The 21,812-nt window shown below is 38.6% G+C and overlaps 1 protein-coding gene across 18 annotated transcripts in view; it reads right to left on the bottom strand.

Moving 5' to 3' along the window:
- The window catches only part of PTK2 (protein tyrosine kinase 2), a 224,137-nt gene that overhangs the window by 71,805 nt on the left and 130,520 nt on the right, over positions 1-21,812 (bottom strand). For all 18 annotated transcript variants that reach the window (XR_008575651.1, XM_054814477.1, XM_054814476.1 and 15 more), the window contains 7 exons: positions 21,406-21,468; positions 16,843-16,897; positions 11,650-11,790; positions 10,843-10,920; positions 9,729-9,836; positions 8,334-8,451; positions 632-662 (listed from right to left, as the gene is read on the bottom strand). Coding sequence is in view for 17 of the 18 variants with exons in the window: in XM_054814477.1 (XP_054670452.1) it covers positions 632-662; positions 8,334-8,451; positions 9,729-9,836; positions 10,843-10,920; positions 11,650-11,790; positions 16,843-16,897; positions 21,406-21,468 (594 nt within the window). In the remaining variant the exon portion in view is untranslated. The remainder of the gene's footprint in view (positions 1-631; positions 663-8,333; positions 8,452-9,728; positions 9,837-10,842; positions 10,921-11,649; positions 11,791-16,842; positions 16,898-21,405; positions 21,469-21,812) is intronic.

Raw genomic sequence — 21,812 nt, 5'->3', positions numbered from 1 at the left:
TACAAATCCACAATTACTATTGGAGAAGAATTTTTCTACATTACTAGATTAAAAAAATTGATTTAAAAGTATTTGCTATGTAAATGGTATTCTTTATTACACTGAACCTAGAGATCCCAACTTAGACTGGCCCCATTATGGAAATTTTGTTAACAAAAGGTGACATAAAAGATTTATTATAGGAGAAAAAAAATATTTTCTGTATTTAACATAAGCAGAAAAGGGGACAAATAGGAAAATAAGAGCACAGACTGACTCACAGATTAAAAGCACAATTCAAAAACCGTTTAGCATCACTCTTATAATTAAATTTACTCAGGGACTCGAAATAAATAGCCTGAATCCCAGTCAAGTCTTTTCTAAAACATCCTTCTTTTGTTACTGTCAAATATGATCAATGCATTATGCAGTTTTTTCCTCAGATTTTATTTCTGGTATCTTTATATTTTAATACTGCTGTCAATCATCTATGCCCCATGGTCCCAAAGGACAGCCTGCTATTCGTCCTAGAATCCAAAAGCAACAATAAAAATTAAGCACGTACACAAAGTCCTAAAGCATCACTTAAGCAAAACAATTTTTCAAAACATTTTGTTTTTTAATATATAAGAAAAGAAAGCATAAAACTTACTTTGGTATTGATGGTAAAGCTCTTTCACCTTCTGTGTAAACAAGAAGAAAAAAGGATTACATTTTTTTCAAGTTTCCAAATAACCTCTCTCAAAGCACAATACATACATGCCTGAAACAACAATCATCACAATCTGTCAGGGAAACTTATGTTGATTCAAAAGACTGTTCTATACATATATTAAGACCAGCATATCAACACAAGTCCTTCTACCCAGTGATACAGACCTTTTGGCAAACTCTTATCTAAGAGAACAATGTATATAGAATATAAAAGTTCTTTTTTATTCTTAATAAATAACTCCAATAAATCACCTGCAGAAGGTATGACAGTATCTCATCTCTCTAATAAGAAATGCTTTTCTTTTATCTCTAAAATGTGCTAAGTGCTAACGTATAAATAAAACAATTGAAGCCAAATGGACTTCCAAGCAAGACAACTGAAATAAATCATTAAAGCACGTAACATAACATATATTGATTTCAAATTTGGTTGAGATTATACAATAGCAATGCTTAGTAGCCAGAGATGAAGTTAGCTTTCTGTAAACTATTTTCAAATCCTTGCCAGTCTTTCATAATGTTATTGTGTATAAAAGCTTGGATGTACATAATCAAGTGGGTTTTTTTCCTTATTGGATTTGATGAGACACTTGGTATCCCTGTGGGGAAGGATGATGGAGAAGTTACTAATCATTTACTAAAACATCAACGATTTACAGTAGATTGAAGTATGCAGGGAAGGAGAGAAGGTGGGCAATTAAATCGGGTTTCACTCTCTAAATCACTGTAGCACTGATAAAGCAACCTGAGAGAAAATGGAATATCCACACTTTCAGAAAATGGTGATGTGTATTGTTTACAGAAAATCATGTAAATTCTAGTTTGTTTTTACCCTGTTAAATTTTCTGAGATTTCCAGACATTGTAGAAGTAAACTACATACAGACTCGCCTTTGTGTATTATGGGACTGAGTAGAGAAATCCCAATACCCAACTGCCATGCTCAACAAGGCAAACTACAGTATTTTGTACAATTTTTTTGCTGTCTAAAGGAAGAACATCACGTGGCTCACCAACCTAGGTCTGGTTGCAAGTTTATTTGAAGCAATGTTTAAGTTATAAATTATGCTAACAGCATGGCCTGTTAAGCTCACAGAGATCCACTTTCCATTTCCTACAACTTTCCTACACTCCAGTCTACTGATTCCAAGCTAAATTTCTGCCTCGGGCTGGCTGGCTGGCTTTTAGAGGACAGATCAGACCTTTTCATGTTAAGAAAACCAAAAATCCCACAGTAATTTTCTTTGGAAATTGTCTATACCTCTATGGTTTCAAGCGGTGATGTACCATATATTGATACGAGTGTTGTACCGGGATGTTTCCTCTCACCATCTCGGTTAAAGTCTGCCTAATTTTGGACAAGCTATCAGGTATTTCGGAGGGGGAACACCATTGCAATACAGGCATGGTCAACAGAGGTCTTACACAGCCTCAAAACTAAATTCCTCCTCACTGAGAAGACTCCAGCATTGGGCTTGGGCTGCACATGCTCCCTCCTTACAAAATAAGGGGCAGATGCTCCAAATCAAGCCCAGGGCTACAAAGTCACATCTTTCCCAGTGGGACTGGACACTGGAATAAAAAGAGACAGGCTTGACTGTACTTGAAAATGCTGAAGAGCAAGCAAGTCCACCTTAAGTGCAGAAAGGGTAAGACAGCTGCACCTCAAGGTCTGATGGAGGGTGTTGAAAAGGAAGATGCAGGAAAGAAGGGAAACAAGGAGCTGTGATTTGGAAGATGACCTAGAGCAGCTTGGCAGAGTGCCTAGAGCAAGCACCTGAAACTGGAGGGTGGAGGAAGGACAGCAAGACTATACAAGAAGCATGAGTTGGGAAATAAAGGTATTGTAAATTGATTGTGGATTAGGGTAAATGATACTTTTTGGGGAAAGAAACAAAAGGCAAAGATCCCTAGAGGTAGTGTGGATTGACGAGTGTGAGATCAAAGGCATGAAGGTGACAGCCTGGCAATAAAAAGACTGGGGGGTAGGTACCCCAAAAAAGAGAGACTGTAATGGGCACTAGAGGATTCGCACTGGATGGAACTGGGCAAAAGACATCAAGCTTGGAGAAACAGGCAGAAGAGTCCTGGCCGCTACTGTGCAGGCCTCCCTGGCATTGTGAAGAACACTCAGAAGAATCTTAAGTTCCACCTGATATCTACATCAGCTGTCAGTCATTAGCTGTGAAAGCATCCTGTGTTCTAGTTTACATCAAGTTACGCTGCTAGTTAGTTATTCCAACACTGCTCCTACGTTTGGCAATGGTTTTAATGGTTTAGATGTTGCTGATGAATCACACGTGTTACTGGTGAAACATACTTGCAGTCTGTTTTTAACGGTTTACGAAGAGGCTCAAACATACAAACCTCTGTGTTAAAAGAACTTCATTAAATTGCAACGTTAACTTCATTACATATTTTTAAATCAAGATAACGGATGCACAATTAATCAGCAGCTATTCAAAATAATTTTCTTTGCTCTTTAATATTTAGCTCCATCGCATATTAACTGCACACAATTCAAACTGTATTCTAAAGATGGAATTTTAATTTCCTCTAGGGTTTTTTTTGTGTGTGGAGTGCATCAGTATCATATTTGGGGACTTCAGAAACATCAGTGAATGGTTTCAGGACACTTGCAGGGCCACAATGCTTTATATGTTCAAAGTAGCGACCTCAGCTGTAGATCAGATTGTTTCTCTCTCCTGCAAACGTAGACCCCAACCTCTTAAGAAAGTGAGAAATACCATAGGTGACAACTGCTAGTGTATGCTGAAGTCAATTGCTGCCTATCAAAAAGCATCTGAAAGACAGACAGAATCTAATTTTCCAGTGCAGTATTAAATTTCATTAACCATGAGACTCCCATTCTGTTAGTCCCTAGTCACTTAACAGCTTCCTATTGGTGTGAAATATAAAGCAAGGATCATAATGAAACATCTCTTTCACAACAAAATCCTGATTCCATTTTAATCTCACTCTACACATTTTGTGAGATAAGGAGAATGTGAATAGAAGTGGTATTACGTAGTTAGTTGAGGGGTAGCAGTATGATACAGTTAATGAGTGTGACAAAGGTGCAAGGAATTCAAGATGGCTGGAAAATGGCAAGAGAAAATGATGGGGACGGACAGAGAAAAGCAGAGACTCTGACCCAAGTGAAATGAATGTCTGTTTCCAGATTGGTTGGAAAAACAGACAGAATGCATGGGTTCAACGTAAGTAAATACCCATTATTTCTGATCATCTTCCTTTTCACTGTCCTTTGCCAAATTCTATGAGGCATGACTGATTTTGCTCTCATTAGTAGCAGAGCAACACGCTGTCATGCACTGAACAGAACTGGGCCCTTGTGTTTGGGCTGACAGGGGTGGGAGAGGTGAACGACGCACGCTCAGCCCTGACGAGAAGGAAGGAGCACCAGCACCGCTCCTGAGCCACAATCTGATGTATGCATTGATCAGCTACACGGACGACATCCCCCTTTTGGCTGCTGGAGAGATGCGTTAAGTGGAGGGCCAGATATGGACAGCGGAAACTGGAAAAGTAAGCATATGTGAAAAAAAAAAGAGCAAAAACCAGCCAGAAATAAACCCCTGCTATAAAGTACTATTAGAGACGCCTCCCCTTTCTCTGGAGAAAATTCAAGAAAAATCCATCCACACGGAACTACTGTTGAAATGGCGTATCAAAGCTGATCTTATGGACGCCTACATGCTCTCTGGATACAAACTGCTCACTTCAGGCAGTGTTTCCCAAATTGGTAGTCATTCATTTACAGCTTATATCCCAAATAAAATACGAAACATTCATTAGACCCTTGTAGGTCTGAAGTCAAAATTCATTACTAACAGTATCCCTGTAAAAGCATATGTTGTTTTTCACAAGTTGAAACCCACAACAATTCTGCCCAACTCTATATTCAATTAAAAAAATGGGACATACATGATTGTATTGGGGTGTCGGTGCCAGGTGCTGGTAGCGGGGGCTGCAGGGCAGCCTGTGTGAGGAGAGGCCGGGGCTGCCCCGTGCCGCGCACAGCCGGTTCCAGCCAGTCCCAGCCGGCTCCAACGGCCCCAGCGCAGGACACAGCTGAGCCCCTCAGCCAAGCTGGGGGTGCCGGGGGGAAAACAGGTTTCAGCAAGGGCCACAGGCGGCACAGGCAGAGGAGGAGGAAGCCAAGGAGGGAGCAGCAGCAGAGGGACCCCGAGGCCGGAGGAGGAGGAGGAGGGGGGCAGGAGGTGCTGCAGGCCCGGAGCAGGGATCCCCTGCAGCCCTGGAGAGACCCCGCTGGAGCAGAGACCCAGCCTGCAGCCCGGGGAGGGCCCCACGCCGCAGCAGGGGGGTATTTCCTGCAGGAGCTGCGGCCGTGGAGAGCCCAGGCGGGAGCAGGTTGTCCCTGAAGGACTGCAGCCCGGGGAAGGGCCCGCGCTGGAGCAGGGAGACGTGTGAGGAGGGAGGAGCAGCCGAGAGGGGCTGGGATGGACCCACCGATCACAGTGAAAGCGAAATCAGTGAGGGGTCAAATTAGTCAAAGTGATAACAGTATCATAAGAATTAGAATACATGTTGCCATTCCATTAAAAGGAAAACAGTGCTCACAGTTAATTTGTGTGAAAGCGGAAAACACTTATTTGGAGAACTTCATGGATTATTTAATTTTGGTATTCTGAAATTCAAAATTCTGAGTTTTCATTTAGCTGTAATCCTTTTAGATTCAAAGGGAGTGTATCTTGGCAAAGGTGAGTTCTGGTATAAAGGAATGACAATCAGATAACTATTTGAGTTGCTCAGGTGTTTTTTTTTCTCTGTCTTTCTAGCCTTTTGTAGAGTTTTGACAATATTGTGCTACCTATAAAGCTTGTTTAAAGTAACTAATAGATACGAAATTCAGCCACTAGACCTTGATCACAGGAAAACTACTTAGTGCATGGTTTAATCAGTAAATAGGTACTTAATATCAGTTTAAGTTTTTATCAGTTGCTTCATTTGTGCTCTTTGCCTGTAAGAGTTAAGTGTGATAATGGAAACACAAATACTAAGTTTAAAGTTTCCACATTGGTCTAAAGGGACCTATGTGCCAAAATATTTATGAAAAATAAAACAAACTGAATGGAAATATGCCAAATACTGTCCAGGTCTTAAACATTAGCAAGTGCTCTCACCAAATCAAGAGAAACTGGAATATTAACGGATAGCGAGAAAGATAGTATCACAAAAACACAGGTTCTTTTACTAATCAGGAAGGATAATTTATGAGGAGACTTGCAGTAAACATGTACATCTACAACAAAGAGGGGTTGGGAAATCTCAAAGAGGAGAGAAAACACATCTGTTGCATCCAGAGTTGCTACATGATTTGTTTCTCATGTGCCTTGTATAATCAAAGCTCACTGTGGGAGGGATCTGGGAGTGCAGATCATGGTGGGGACAGCTCTCCTACCAAATGTTTAATTAATATGCTGAGTATTGCTATGAAATTCAAAAAAAGAAACCTCAGACAAAAGAACTCCACAATTTATTTTAACTGGGATTCTCTTCATGTTTGCATAAAGAGGAGTGTTCCCAAAGCACTATATAATGTTCCTTTAACTCAATCATTGCTTGTTTGCACTATGTTAAAATACAACAGTAAGTATATCACACAAATAAACACACTCCGTTAAATGCATTGATTTATTTTGCATTCATGCCTACTGGCAAAGCACAGTGTAAGGCATATTGTGTCTAGTACTGTACATAGAAAAATCAGAGATCTTGCCCTTAACAGAGCTTAGTGAGTCTAGAAGACATATAGTTGAATGATAAGCAAGTCAGGTCAGAGGAAGATGAGAATTAGAAAGGAAAAGTGCAAATACAGTGGGTCAATTTTTATTGCTACTTACAGCAGCAGTAAGTCAAGAATCACATGCCCTGCTAATCTCAGATGGCGGTTGCTTCTATGCATCATGGAACAAGGAAGTATTGAAGAGGACATAGTAAATCCTGTAGAGATTTTGACTGGGAGCTGCTCCCTTGCTTGGACAAGAACAGCAGAAGTTTTGCTGGGAAATGGAAACACAAACGGCTGGAGCACAATCAATGCCACAATGCACAGCACTGGATGAACAGAGCTAAGACTAGAAGGCTGTGGCTGCCTGCAGTTGCTGTCATGAATGACAACTGGAAATCATCAGGCAGTGGTATTTTGTGGAGTTAAGTGCATTTACGTATAGGTAAGAAAAGAAAAGGCATTCTAGTAGCAGAGGAACAAGCCGGTAATAATAGCACTGGCAGTGTAGACTGAACGGACCAAATTTCTGAGATACCACTGGTGCAGAAGTGGCAAGAATTGGACATACTCTACATGTGTGCCTCTGAAGAAAAAGCAGAGTCCTCTATTAACTTAGTATGACTGAGAGGTGGGGAGAGGTAATGTGTTAAGATATGAAAAAGTTTTAAAAGCTCAACTTTGGCTACTACAGTTCAAGCTGAAAAACAGCCAAACCACTGGCTATTAGAAGGAAAGCTTTGGGAGTCAATAATAAGGATTGTAACAAACCCTAAACCACAATTTTTCAGAAGAGAAGAGGCACAAAAGACAATCGCTTACATGTATAGACTAGACTAATGAAATTAAAATCTTGGTTTGTGATGTTTTATTTCTGGAACAATGAACTAGCACTATCACTGGTGCTAGCTTATCCTTTTGGTGTCGAACTGTGGTGCCAATGGTTCCTCATCACTGAGTTGCGCACTGAGCTGGCTAGAAGAGCCGAGTTTGTGTTGAGGGAAGGCTTTCCTTTGTACGAAGGTAAGGTTGCATGACTAACGCAAGTTTTGTTCTTTTTTTTTTGACAACAGAAGGGTACAGGCAGACTTCAGAGCCATGCACAGGCAAGATGCTACATTTGTGAAAGACCTGAACTATACCAACAACATTACTGCTTTTGAACAACTACACCAGGGAAAACCAGTGATGAATTTCCAGAAGTAAAGATTAGTACAGAAGGACAGAAATTTCCATTCTTAAGTAGTTTTCCCTGGGTGGTTTTCAACAATTAAAGCTGGCTGAAATTAGAAAAAAAATCTAACAAAATTTAATTAAATTCTCTCTTTAAAGCTAGGTATACCTGCACCCTGGTCTTACTGCTTCCAGCTTGTGGGTTGCTACACAAACAACTGATCAACACTACAAAGTGCATCTCTGCTTTAGTTCTATTTTACGAGAAAAGGTCATGAGACTTCTCTCAAAGTTTTTATTTTTTAAACAGATGTTTTGAGTATCTAGGAGGAAGGCAGAAATGCATCCTAACCAACCTCTCTGAATTTCCACTTGTATATCAGGGAATCACATTTCAGGATAACACATTCTTGTTAGGAGTGCCTTTAATTACAATTTAGTTCTGCTAGTTAAGTTTAGAATAGTGTAAAGCAGTGATTACTGAAAACCAGTCTAAATTATCAGCCATTAAGTAATTTTTGATGGAGTGACATTTCCTATCAGTGTTTCTCATAACAAAAATACATCATGGATCCTCCTTCAAAGGCAAGAGCCTCCAAGTGAGGGTTTTGCTGCTACCTTGTGTCTTCTATTCAAGTGCAAAATAATCTATCAGTAGATACGAGTATAGCAACTACCAGAATGAAACACCTCCTTACCTTTCTGTGGCCTGATAATAAAAGATTGCGTAGCTCCATTCACCAGCCGGCAATATCCGTCTATCAAGTCAGCCATATTCTCTGCAATGGTTAAGGATGGTGCTGTCACTGTCAGAGGCTAAAGAAGGAAAAAAACAAGGCACCAACAAAGAGGTATTATTGTAGTTGCAAACACTGAGTAGAACAGCTGTGTCATTGCATCAGAACTTTACACACACTTGCAAACAGTAAACAGAAAAATGTGGGTGAGCAAAGAACTATCACATTCTTGCTGTACCTTTTATGTAGCAAATGTAAAACACAAGGTTCAGAAAGCACAGCTGATAAAACCTTCCACCCAAATGTAACATTAATCCAGGCTTATTAAGTGGCTTGCTACCAAAACTTTCAGTCAACCACTGTTCATTACAACTGCTATGACTCTTCCGGCTATGACAGTTCTGAAGAAGCTACTTATTCCTTAAAACTCTTACAGGTTGTATCTTTTTTCCACTCTTTTGCAGCAATTTATTTGCCCTAAAATGTAACCTTCCCAATTTCAAAAAGGATCAAAAAAGAAAAAGACAAAAGACAGTGGAAAAGGAGATGAGAGACATACAGACAAGCTATTAATTTTAATACCATCAATATTCATCATCCCCTGCTGGCACAGAATTGCCAACTTGCCCCCAATCCTTCTCTACCACAGTGACTGTTTTCCAGTGCATAGGAGGAAGGAAAAGATTTGATTTCACTTCCAGCTTTGTCTCCATGTAATATTAGGGAAGAAATCTTCTCTCTTTCATATTTCCCCTTTTCACAAAAGTGAAATTGCTCCATTTCCTCTTTAGGACGTAGCATCATATACATATGCAGGCTACTATTAAGCTACACTGAAGGGCTAGAATGTTTAAATTAAGCTTCTTTTACAAATATTGAAGTATACAAGCACCAGATGCTAAACCTAAAACATGTAATGAGCTCTACATCATTTTTAAAAGCAAAAATATCTGACTAGTATAATGAGAACTGCTCACACTCAGCTTTCCTTTCCCCTTAAAGAACAAGAAAAATCAAACAACTGCAGAATGCCCGGAATGGAAATGTTAAAATATAATGCCGTGGCTGTAACTACAGGAGAAGCAAGAGAGTTTAACTGTAACCGAAGTCTTTGTATGCATACAGATAGGCACTCCCCAGCTTAAACATGCACGTGCAAAAGTGAAGTATGCTTTGAGTACTGAAGTATGCTTTGAGTATATCATAATTACGCAGACAGCAGAAAAATCCAGAATGAAGTTACAGACCAGAAGAAAAGTACAATATACAGAATGTCTTCATTAAGAATATACTTATATCCACCCCTTCCCAGGAAAATCAAAGCTAGTAAGTTTATCATAACTCATAATATCATACCTCAGGTGCACCTGCTATCTTGAGTTGCAACATCCCTTTTCTGTCCTTGTCTTCACTGTTTGAATACTGAATAGTTTGCACTTGATTAAAGTCTGCTAGATGAGTTGGCTGCGGAAAGGCAATGGAAAAAGCAGGGAAGATTTCAAAATTACAGCAAAATACTTTGCCTTTATTCCTGATGTTGCAAAATTATGTGTAGTCTGTCATCTCAAAACTACACTTACAGAAATCTGTTCCTCTGTTTCTTTCTACAGTTTTCTTAGATTTTGCCTAACAACAGATACAAATATCCACAGTATTTGCAAAATGAAACCAAGCACCAGGTTTGCCTACAGAGGTCACTGTTGAGTAACTCCAGGCTCACACTAAAGTACATCGTGGAAACAACCTCTAGGAGGTCAAGAAAGAAAACTCAACAGGTTAACCACATGGAACGTGCACTCAGCATACCTCACATACCTCCAGACTGCTGTGAAAGGTATGTTCTTAGCTGGCTACATATTCCTCATCTCCAAACCTTTTCACTGCCTTTGAATTAATTTCAACAGAAGTTGGACACAGGCTTAACTTAAGGTATGGTCTCAGACATTTTACCAGAAGAACCCGTCCGAACGCAACTCCCTTGCACCATGGAGGTGTACAAGAAATACTGTAACACTGCCAATATCAGGTAATATAAAGGTTATTAAGGGCATGATATAAAGCAAATAAGGCAGCAACTACTGCACAAATGCTGAATACTAACTGATTAAACAAGCTCGTCATTTATACATTCTTCCTAAGAGAAGGGAGAATAATTAAGAATAATTTGCATGTTTCATTGTTAAAAAGTCACCACTAATGTTTTGAATTCCATGAGCACTTCACTGAGTACAAAAGCCAACAAATTCAGAGCTAAGGCTGACCCTGTCTCTCTAGTTAACCCAACTGCATTTTCTCTGATCCCAAATCATGAGTTAGTATCTGAATAACAGCTGAACAGGCTGAATTTCCCAGCCCTTCTGTGTTTAACTCAAAGATTAGACTTGTCATTCCCCTTTGTGTGAATTTCAGTTCACAACAGGTCATGGCTGTTAAGACAGTAAGTGAGAAAAGAAAACAGAAGTAGACTTACATTTGCACCCTTGTCTGTAAGGTAACTGATTCCTTCTTCTGGGCCAATTGCCAGTTCCACTGAAATAATCCAGCTTGACTTCAGAATCGAAGGAGAAAGGGGAAAATTTCAGTATTAAGACAAGACCTTGTTATGGAACACTATCCTCCCATATTATAATTACAGTTCTTAGTAACCAATCTCTAGAAGCTTTTAAACTCTTCAACATTTAAAAATATATTAAAATCAAGTAATTCTATAAGTAGCAAAACTCCTCATGACTGGTTTCCTGGGGATCTGTGCTACACAAAATGCGTTTCCATGTGGTTTATCTTAGGTCTACATGACAACTATATATTTCCTATATTTCCTCTTCTCTTCTCATGGACATTGATATTCATGTTCTAATTTCTACTTCCGTGTCTGTTTTCACAAAGCTTGCAGACTTAAAGCCCCTTCTCAAAATTGGTTTGAAACTGGTAGAGATTAAGAGGCACTAGAGGAAAATTTACAAACAGAAGAAGCTGAGAAGTCTCATTTCCTCAGGAAACCAGGATAAAAACTGCTTGACTTTCACAAACAAAGCACCAATAAAAATATTTAATAATGTACAATTCTTACCCTAATAATGAATGGTGCTTTTTTAACAGTCAACTGAGAAAGTTCTAAATAAAATTAATAAACATATTTTGTTGTTAAGAAAATCCAAGGACTCGTCTCTACATCAAAACGGGAACTAAGCACGCAATTAGTTGCAGAACTGAGCAAAAACAATTGGACTCATAACTACAGCATGTATTCTGGTGACTGTTACATTCCTCTACTTACACCAAGAGCACACTTGAAGCATTCTTTGTCAAATCTGTACACTGGAGAGAGGATCTCAAAGAATTTCAAAATACTTTCTTCTCTATTGAGGTTGGCGAACTGTCGAAATGTTTGTTGGATTAATTTTCGTAGTGTTTTGGCCTGTGTATTAAAATGTTCAATGATCAATTATTTTAAATCTCATCAGTGATGGTACATTTTAAGAGTTGCAGTCAATTAGTATCACTAACAGTTTATTTATCAATGAGATGCAGACAATTCTCAAAAAAGACAAGACACTTCAAAATGCAAGTAACAGTTCTGCCTTCTAACATCTCCTTGGGAACAAAATTATTTTTGCTATACATTACAGAGGGAATATCTAACTCATAATGTTTTGAATAAATTATAATAAAAGACAACATGTTAACCTTTGCAGGAACTATTTTTTCTAGTTTCCTCATTTATCCCAACTTCTTAACTGTGTACCAATACCAAAACACAGCAACCTACACCTTCATACTAGGTTTTAAACTTAAATCACCATTCTCTTATCTGGTAATAACAACTGTCTTAATCTCTGCACATAGTATCTTAGTGTGTTGGGTTTGCGTGGCAAGGTTTTGGTAGCGGGGGGGCTACAGGGGTGGCTTCTGTGAGAAGCTGCTAGAAGCTCCCCCTGTGTCTGATAAAGCCAATGCCAGCCGGCTCTAAGACGGGCCCGCCGCTGGCCAAGGCCGAGCCAATCAGCGCCTCTGTGATAACATATTTAAGAAGAAGAAAAACATTTAGAGAGCTTTTGCAGCCGGAGGGAGGAGTGAGAAGATGTAAGAAACTCTGCAGACACCAAGGTCAGTGCAGATGGAGGGGGAGGAGGAGCTCCAGGCGCTGGAGCAGAGATCCCCCTGCAGCCCGTGGTGAAGACCATGGTGAAGCAGGCTGTCCCCCTGCAGCCCATGGAGGAAGGATGAGGGGGTGTAGAGGTTCCACCTGCAGCCTGTGGAGGACCCCACGCTGGAGCAGGTGGAGGCACCTGAAGGAGGCTGCGGCCCGTGGGAAGCCCATGCTGGAGCAAGTTCCAGGCCGGACCGGTGGACCCGTGGAGAGAGGAGCCCACGCCAGGGCAGGTTTGCTGGCAGGACTTGTGACCCCGTGGGGGACCCCACACTGGAGCAGTTTGCTCCTGAAGGTCTGCACCCCGTGAGAGGGACTCCATGCTGGAGCAGGGGACCGATGAGAGGAGTCCTCCCCCTGAGGATGAAGAAGCAGCAGAAACACCGTGAGATGAACTGACCGTAACCCCCATTCCCCGTCCCCCTGTGCCGCTGAGGGGGGGAAGGTTGAAGCCGGGAGTGAAGTTGAGCCCGGGAAGATGGAGGGGTGGGGGGAAATGTTTTAAGAGCTGATTTTATTTTCTCATTCCTCTACTCTGTTTTGCCTAGTAATAAATTAGATGAATTCCCTCTCTAAGTTTGGTCTGTTTTGCTCGTGACAACAATTAGTGAGTGATCTCTCCCTGTCCTTATCTCGACCTACAAGCATTTTGTTATGCCTTTTCTCCCCTGTTTAGTGAATGAGGGGAGTGACAGAGCGGCTCTGGTGGGCACCTGGCCCCCAGCCAGGCTCAACCCACCACACTTAGACTATCCATAATACAGTGGATTCTTGAAGTCTGATAATACGCAAAATAACTTCCATATAAAAGGTAAAAAGAAACATCTAAATTAAACTATTTTAAAAATACTGCATATCATTTTATTAACTCTTTTCAGGGTAGAAATAACCACTTAGAGCAGCATAAATCATCCTCCCAGCATCTGGGACAGTGGAACAGAGCAAGACACCTAATTACAAACTGACGGTCGGACTTGATGATACTAGAGGTCTTTTCCAACCTTAAAGATTCTATGATTTTATGACATCCTGAAAAAGAAAGCATGTAGCGGATACAAGCAGGCTTTCAAACAACTACATTTAAAAATAATAGTAATAAAAAAAAGGATAACTAAGCTAAGACTTACGAAAAGTGAAGCATCTGTCTGTATACAGTGTATAATCCCCGGGAAGGCTGCCATTCATATCATAATAAAAAGAGAATCTAAGAAGCATTCCTTTTAACATGCCCCAAAACTGAACAAGCAACCAAGAATCCTGAATAAAAACATCTGGGTTTAGACACCAGAATTCATCTAGACAAAACTGCAGTACCATCTCCTCATCTGTCCTAATCATAAGAGTAACAGGTATGCTCTGTGAGTAGTGTAGAGCCAAGTGACCCACTGTTTCTTCATCATTGCTTACATCACATAGTGCCAAAACGTCAAAACCACAAACACATCTATTCTTTTTCCCTTTGCCAAAGCTTGACCTGTGTCTGAAGTGACTGAATAGATTTTAAAAAAACTTGTTAATACCCATTTCTAATGTATCTTCCAACTAAAAACAATGATAGAAGGCAAAACCTTTATTATTTTTGCAATATGTCAAGGTTAAGACAGGAATTACCATTGTTCCTCTACCAAAACGCATCTGAATGCCCTATTGTAACAGCACTAAAATTCTTCCTCCTTTGATGTTGCCTATAACAGCTCCAGGCACTACACAAATAGAAACTTCCTTTCATGGTTAGCACTTCCAGTCAGATTAGGCATTCATTTTTAGCAAGCCTTTAAAGAACATTCAGAACTCTAAATAGCCAGATTTTTTTTTTTAAAAGGAGTGTTCAGAAAAGAGTTACGCTAATAGCAGTGATCCAAGGGTGTTGCATATTCACATACAAAATGATGATCAGTTTTGTAACGACGCATATATGGGTTGAAAAAAAACCCCTCAGCTCAGCACAAAAACTTTGTGTTATAAAGTTAACGAAGAAATCTGCCATTTTGTTGTAATTTCAAATTATTGCATCACTTCAGCAGAACCTTTTACCAGCTCTCAGCTGGATCATTACAGGCTGCGGGTACTTGGGTAGGATAAAGAACGTACCTGGCAGTCAGGAGACCTCCCTGCTGCACCCAGAGCTGCCTCAGACTTTGTCAGGACTCAGACAAACTATACTGCACCTTTCTGTTATCTTGCTTTTTACAGAGAAAACCGACATTAAGGGAACTGAAGACCTTAGCCTTAACCGAACAGCTGGCAAATACCAGGAGCAAGATACTGTTAAAGGAAAAAAAAAATCTGCGAGCTCAACTTGTCCCAAGTATTTCAGCCACTCGATTGTTGAAAGATACTTTATTCTGCGCGTGGTTTGTTCTCCTGGAGTGTGTCAGCATCATCTTGACTTCCACTATGTTATTTGGCTCTTTTAAGTCCACAAAGACTTCCTCTTCACTTTAACATTGAGATCATTAATAAGGTGTAAACACAGAAAAACACACCTCTTCCATAACAGAAGAGAGCCATGGCTCAGCAGTCACGTCATCTTAGAGGAACCATTTATTAATCTACTAAGCTCAACGCAGGAAGGTGAAGTAATGAAAATGGAAGGTCTGTTGACTCACTAACTTTCCCTCTGTACTTGAATTAGGCTGACTTATTCTTTCTTGAACATGGATAAAGAGAACTATTTGCAGCATATATGAGATACAACTCATTGTCCAATAACTTTAATGTTTCCTCCTGGAGAAACCTCCCTAGACACCTCCTGGGACAGCACTTGCTTTCTTTTACAACGTCATGCCTTAAAGGCACTCTGTGACCTGCTAATATATAGATGTCTTTAAACTCCTGAGGTTTTTTTATTTATTTAATGAGCTCCCCAAATAAAGCTGAACTTTCTGGGTTTAAACCCCTCTATATCACCTCATTACTTTGCACTGTTGAATATTTTGATTTTCATTTTTCCAGCCTTCTGGTCTTCCTATACGTACAGTGATATCCTCTGTATAGCTGGCATCTCCTTAAACATGTAACATCAACAAATTTGATTACCACTGCACTACACTCTAAGCTTTACCTCACTAATAGAGAGTTAATTTTATATTTCATGGCCATCAGGAGCCCTCCTTTGCCTGCCAGTTCAAAATCATTGGTCTTCGCAAAAGTGAGAGAGTGATTTAATCATCTGAATCAATTCTAGATTAATTTTAATAGATATTTCACTTTCATTAAAAATCAGACCCACTTTTCCTTCCCTTGTTTTTCCTCTTCATATGTCCAACATTTTTTTCATGTCTTTGCAAGGTTCTATTCAGCCTCCTCTTCTGGCAATTTTTGCTATTTCTTTTTGCTATCCTCTCCATTTCATGACTTCTAATGAGCAGTTTTCTTTCTTCATCCGTTTTCTGGCTCCATAACATCATTTTTTGAGATATTCATTCTTTTACCTCTGGAGCCTCTCACCACAATTTTTCCCTTTAGCAGAGAATACAGTTTCAGATAATTCCTTAAATTAAAATGTGGAGGGATTACTTAAATCCATTTGACTTCATTAGCTTCCGATTTTCAAAAGCCTTCTGAAACAAACCCCCTTCATGACCGACCTTTTCTGTTTATCCATTTAAATCACAATTTAGAAACTTTCTAAATCTGAAGTTGAATTCTATTATTTCTGTAAAACCATCACTGCTTACCAAAACCAGCTCTAAAATATCAGTTTATGATTTATTCTTTCATATATGAATGGTAAGAGATATTTTACCAAGACGTTCATATCATATGGCTATAGCTGTAAAAATACATGGTGACCATTCTTAACCTCCCTCTTCAAAACATGTCGAGGATTTGCCTTTTTTACTTTGGGAACATATGGACTTCAATGGAAGCGAGATTTGACTAACATTTATAGTCTCAACTAGGATTAACATAACTGGAAATTACTGGAAATCTTCCTTGAATGAGTCAGATACAGTCTTGAGCAAGGAAGGCAGAATATGGTTTATCAAGTTGAGTTGCCACTATAAATATGCTGCTTTCTTACATGTCCCCTTCCTTTTTCTCCAGAAGTCTCATTCCTCTTTTAGGGGGGGGGGAAAAAGGTTATTTGATACCAGAGGATCCAAGGACTCGTTTTGAACTTTTGTCCACAAGGTTTGAGAGGCAGAGATGTACCTCCCTCACAGTAGCTCAGCAAGGCCACGTAAATCAGTACCATCTTAAGTTCTCTGCACAGCAACTCCCTTATGACTGCACAGTGAAAATGATAATGCAATTTTCAGATTTCTGACACTTTTTTTTTTTAAGTAGTATACAACTAACTGGAACTATAATTACCTTCACTGAATCTAGTAAACTCTTCGGAAAAAAACGTCTTAAACCAACATCTTTCCTGAAACAGAAACACACACAGCATTAATACAAAAAAAAAAAAAATTGTCATATTATATTGCTGTTTTACAGGGTGGTGTTTTGGGTTTGGTTTTGCTTTGCTTAGTTTTTTAACAATGCAATACAGTAAGTGATTTTCATAGTAAAGTCCTTGACAATCTCAGAGTAACAAACACAGTACCATTAAAATGCTAACCACAGCTACTCCACAATAAATGCGGGACAGTAGTATCTTATAGTTTAAACACAAAAGGGTATTGCACTTACAACAGGTACCTGGTGTGGAAAGTGTATTATTTGAAATGTTGGCTTGAGCGCAGGGAAGTTTTCAGAATAAAAGCTGTTCTTTGTACATGTTTTAATAATTAAAAAAATATTGAAAAAATATTCTTATAGGATGTAGTCAGGTGAGAAGGGAACATGAAAATGGCAAATTCTAATAAACATCTATTAGAACTGAGTAGGAGATAAAACATAAAAGAAAGGACTTTCATGACATCACCTCAGTAAGCATGTTGACTGCCATTCCACTACTGTAGCACTATAATTAAAGGGATTTTTTTAATTTCAACTGTCACATTTTCCTCATATTGAGCATCTAATGTTAAAATTCCCAGCTTTTTATTACAAGCAATTTCACTTTTTGCATCTGTAAATCAGGATCCTAATTCTGTCTGTGAGCTCAGATTTTGCAAACTGAATTCCATCAAGCTCACTTTCACACCCAGAGCCATAAAGATTAAATATTTTTGCGGCTCAGATGTGCTGCATCGAGCTTTTGTCTGATGTATCGTATCTATCACAACAAGTAAACATTAGCTTTAAGAAAGATGCCTGAGAAGTTGCCAGAGATATGTTAGTGCAGAAGGAGATCATTATACAACCAGGTATAGCAAATGTTGCCTCACTGTGAACTAGTTGTACAGTATTAGCAGAAAATTTGCATAAGGAAAAAAAAAATCCCGTAACCAGGAAAAGGACTTATATCCTTGCCTCTCAAAGGTGTTACTGTCTTTTTTTCCTTTAAATTTAAGACTTTACAATCTCTTTTAAACAAACACCCTTATCTGCTTCTGAAACGAGTATGAAAGCAAGCTTTCCATGACTGCACGCTTTGAACAAAAACAGAAATACATCTGGAATTCTTACATTTGGCAAAGAAAACAAAAGCTGTAAGCAAGCCTGAGATACACAGGATATATTTACTGCTACCTAATGGTGCAAGAAGCAAGCCACAATTAAAGTCAATATAAAAAACTTACTGAAAATAATAAAACAGGGTATTTTTAAAGCTCTCTCAAGACAAGTAGTATACAATTTCACAAAACATACTAAAAACATCCTCAACTAAGAGGAGCAGAACATTCACGCGCAGCAGCGAACACTGGCATCTGTGCAATGACAGTAAGCTGAAAGATTATAAAACTTTCATAAACGTTAATTCCTTTGATGCATTTCTTCTCAAATGCAAATCATATGCGGTTTATCATCCCACACAGTTAAATAAATCTAACACACTATTACCATCTAAATAACATGCAAAGACATTTTGACAAGGAATATATTAGTTTAGCATTAAGCATCTGAGAGGGAAATGGTGTTTTCAAAAATGAAGCACCCCACATCACTCCAGTATTACTCATCTTAAGAGTACTGCAGTACATGGCTGAGACAATCTGATTTGGTTCGTTATTAAAAGGAGTTGTAGAGCCCTTTTGTACAGATACGTGTGCAACAAATTCAGAAGAAATTCTTATGCAGAGTACAACAAAACACCGCTCAATAAAATTTGTTAATGAAGCGTATCCTGTGTTTAACTGAGCCAGCAAATTATTTACTGGAGGACAATTTAACATAAGAAGCATACAGATTTAAAGCCATGATCAACAACAAACTATGGGTACTTATAAATAAGAGAATAAGCACTGGAAATTGGAACATACAAACAGTTTGAAACCACAACCCTACAAACTTCTTCCCTTCCCTTCTCAGCTGCATTGCGTGGGGGTAAAACAGCCAGTTTGGGATACACACCAACTCAGTCCTCCAGATTAAGAACCCAGACATCTGTTTTCTGATTGCCAGTAAGAGATAATTAGTAGTGAGATCCTGGTTCACACAGTTCTACTACAGCTTTGTATTTAACCTCATCTACTCCATTCTACTTGTGGGTTTAAATATAATTTTTTTTTAAATATATAAACTTCAATAGGATTAATAAAATACCAACTACAGATAGAAGATACCGCTTGTCACATAATGATAAGCAGCTTTAGGCAACATATATCTTTACTTCTATTTTTCATCCCAATTGAAGTTACAACAAAAAAGTAATGTTAGATTAACATAATAGACTTTAACATGCTTCTTACAAAATTGTGGCTGCAGCTGTTCCTTCATATAGCTCCCATTTTTGTACTTGTAATTATCCCTGTTCTATGCTAACAGGCTTCACATTTATTATGAAAAAAATTCTTCTTTCATTACATGAAGGCCCAACTATTAAAGGCTACTTAACAGTTTGATTCTATCTACCATTTCCCATCCAGATTTGGTCTTGTATGAAAATCTGATCAAAGACAAATATACATCAAACAGACATCTGACAAAGACAGGCAAGAAGCAATCACACCAAATGCAAAAAAGTGCCACTTAAAAATTGCACTCAGCTGGTTAAGTGCCTCATGATGTACTAAAACTAGGAAAAAATCAAAACAAACAAAAAGCCTCACTTCAGAAATAAATATTACTTGTGTAGATAAACCTTTATAGGCTATTAAGGTGGTAAGATCCAATGAGTACATTTTGGCGACCACTGGCACTTTTTGCAGACTCTTACTAGCTTATAATTATCTAGAGCCACTTTAAGGTGCTTTTATCCTTCAACTCTCCCAGCTGAACCCCATACAAAACACATTTCCCTTCTCAAAAAAAAAAAAAAAAACCCTGAAGTGCACAATTCTACATTTCCAATTTTGCACGGCATTAAGCTGTTAGATTTTGCATACCAGGGTTTTGCTTCACTTTGTCTTTCACAGCAGCAATTAAGTTATTTCCTACCAAAACATTTACCGCTTGGTAAACACATGCACTGGAAGAAACAAGACACTGTTAAACTGGAAGCAGCCCCATACCGAATCCTCCAGGAACTCTCACCTGTTACAATTATTAATTAGTACTTCGTGGCATCTGTTATGAGCCTTCTTTCCTCTGTCTCGTTGTTTCCAAAGTTGTTAACCCAATTACTAATGTTTGTAGCTTATAAGTTGCCATATAACTCAAAAATACCTTTTTCCTGGAATATATGTAAACTGCAACTACTGTAACTCATAAGCTCCTTTTTCACAAAGAGGATGACATAGAATCAGAATTTCTCCAGGTCACAGTATTTTCTGATTTCTTTTTATATCACCTTTTAGCCTTGTCTGTCCGCTCACCCTGTTGATCTTTATTAGTCCTTTTCCTCAAGCAGGCTATTTCTACTAGTGGCTACTGACCTTCAAATAAACCCTAATTCAAACAAAAACAATGCTTTAAAAATTCTGCACAGATAGAAAAGCCCTATATAAACAGCAGGCACTATGTAAATAAGCAAGCAATTCTTTAAAGTTATCTTTACCTATTAAAATCATATGGTTTCCTCAAAAATCCTTGTGAACTTATTCATTGTGATGAAAAAAATCTTATTTTCCACTCCCAAATTCTCTAATTTCACACCTCTAAAAGTTAGCACACATGCTTTATTAAAAATAAAAATAGACTTCATTGCCACACCAATCTTTAATCCCAATTTTATGTTAAACTGTACATCATCTTATTACAAAGATAATTAATAGCGAAGAGCAGATCATTGGTGTATGTATGTATGAAACCTTGTTCCACGAAATTAATACAAATAAACCCAGTTTTCAATCCCTGAAGGTTCTAAGGGACTTTGGATTGTTTGGACTGAAGCCATCTGCTGTACAACACGATTAAGTAACCAAAATACTTTTCAGTATAAGGATGCTTCTTGGTCTTCTTAAAAGTTGTGATACATACATAAATAATAAACTCACTAATTGCAAGGTCACGATTCAGGAAATCCACATACTGATCAAACAGAAGAAAAAACACCACCACAAACATTTTCAAGTCACTCAAAGTTTACCACAGATGAGTCACAACTGGAGAACACAACTAAGCACAGAAAACCATTTAGAACAAAATCACCTTAGAACTAGACGTGATGAACCCATAAACTTTAGCAAAATCGCAAAAAATCATAATAAGCCTCCTGATCAAGTTTAAACAACTCCAACCTTGTTTCCCTGGACCAGAGTTAAAGGTGCTCTTCCTACTTCTATACCTTGATAGGTTTCATCATCCTTTTCTTATATTAAAGCACTCAAAGATCTCAATAAACTTCATGGAATAAAGAATTACAACAGAAATGTTCTTTTATTTAACTGAATTTAATGTTCCTGATTAAGAAACAGTTCAAATGTCGAGCTAGAACGCAATACTTACTCTAACACTTCATAGTTGGACTTCTTTTCTAATGCATTGCCTCTCATCTCTGCATAGGATCTCCTGAAGTCAGGAAAAATATTTGAAAGCGACAATTATTGGATTATCCAGCCTAAAACTACAACATCAACATAGTCAAATGTTTCAGGGACTTACCATTAGAAAACATTGGCAGAATGAATTAAAATATAAATATTAATACATTATCTTCCTACCTCAACAGATCCAGTATTTATTTTACAAAATAATTTCATGTATGGAACATTACGCAGGACTATAGCAGTACTGCGTTTTCAAAGCCACTTTAAACCAGTTAAACTACACTGGTACCAACAGAAGCGACCTAACCTGCCCTTCAGCAGCTCCTTTCCACCTCCAACATTATCTCCCTCCTTTGTAACAGCACT

The sequence above is a fragment of the Grus americana genome, chromosome 2 (assembly GCF_028858705.1).
Source record: "Grus americana isolate bGruAme1 chromosome 2, bGruAme1.mat, whole genome shotgun sequence".
NCBI lineage: Eukaryota > Metazoa > Chordata > Aves > Gruiformes > Gruidae > Grus > Grus americana.
This window is presented reverse-complemented; position numbering and strand designations above follow the sequence as displayed.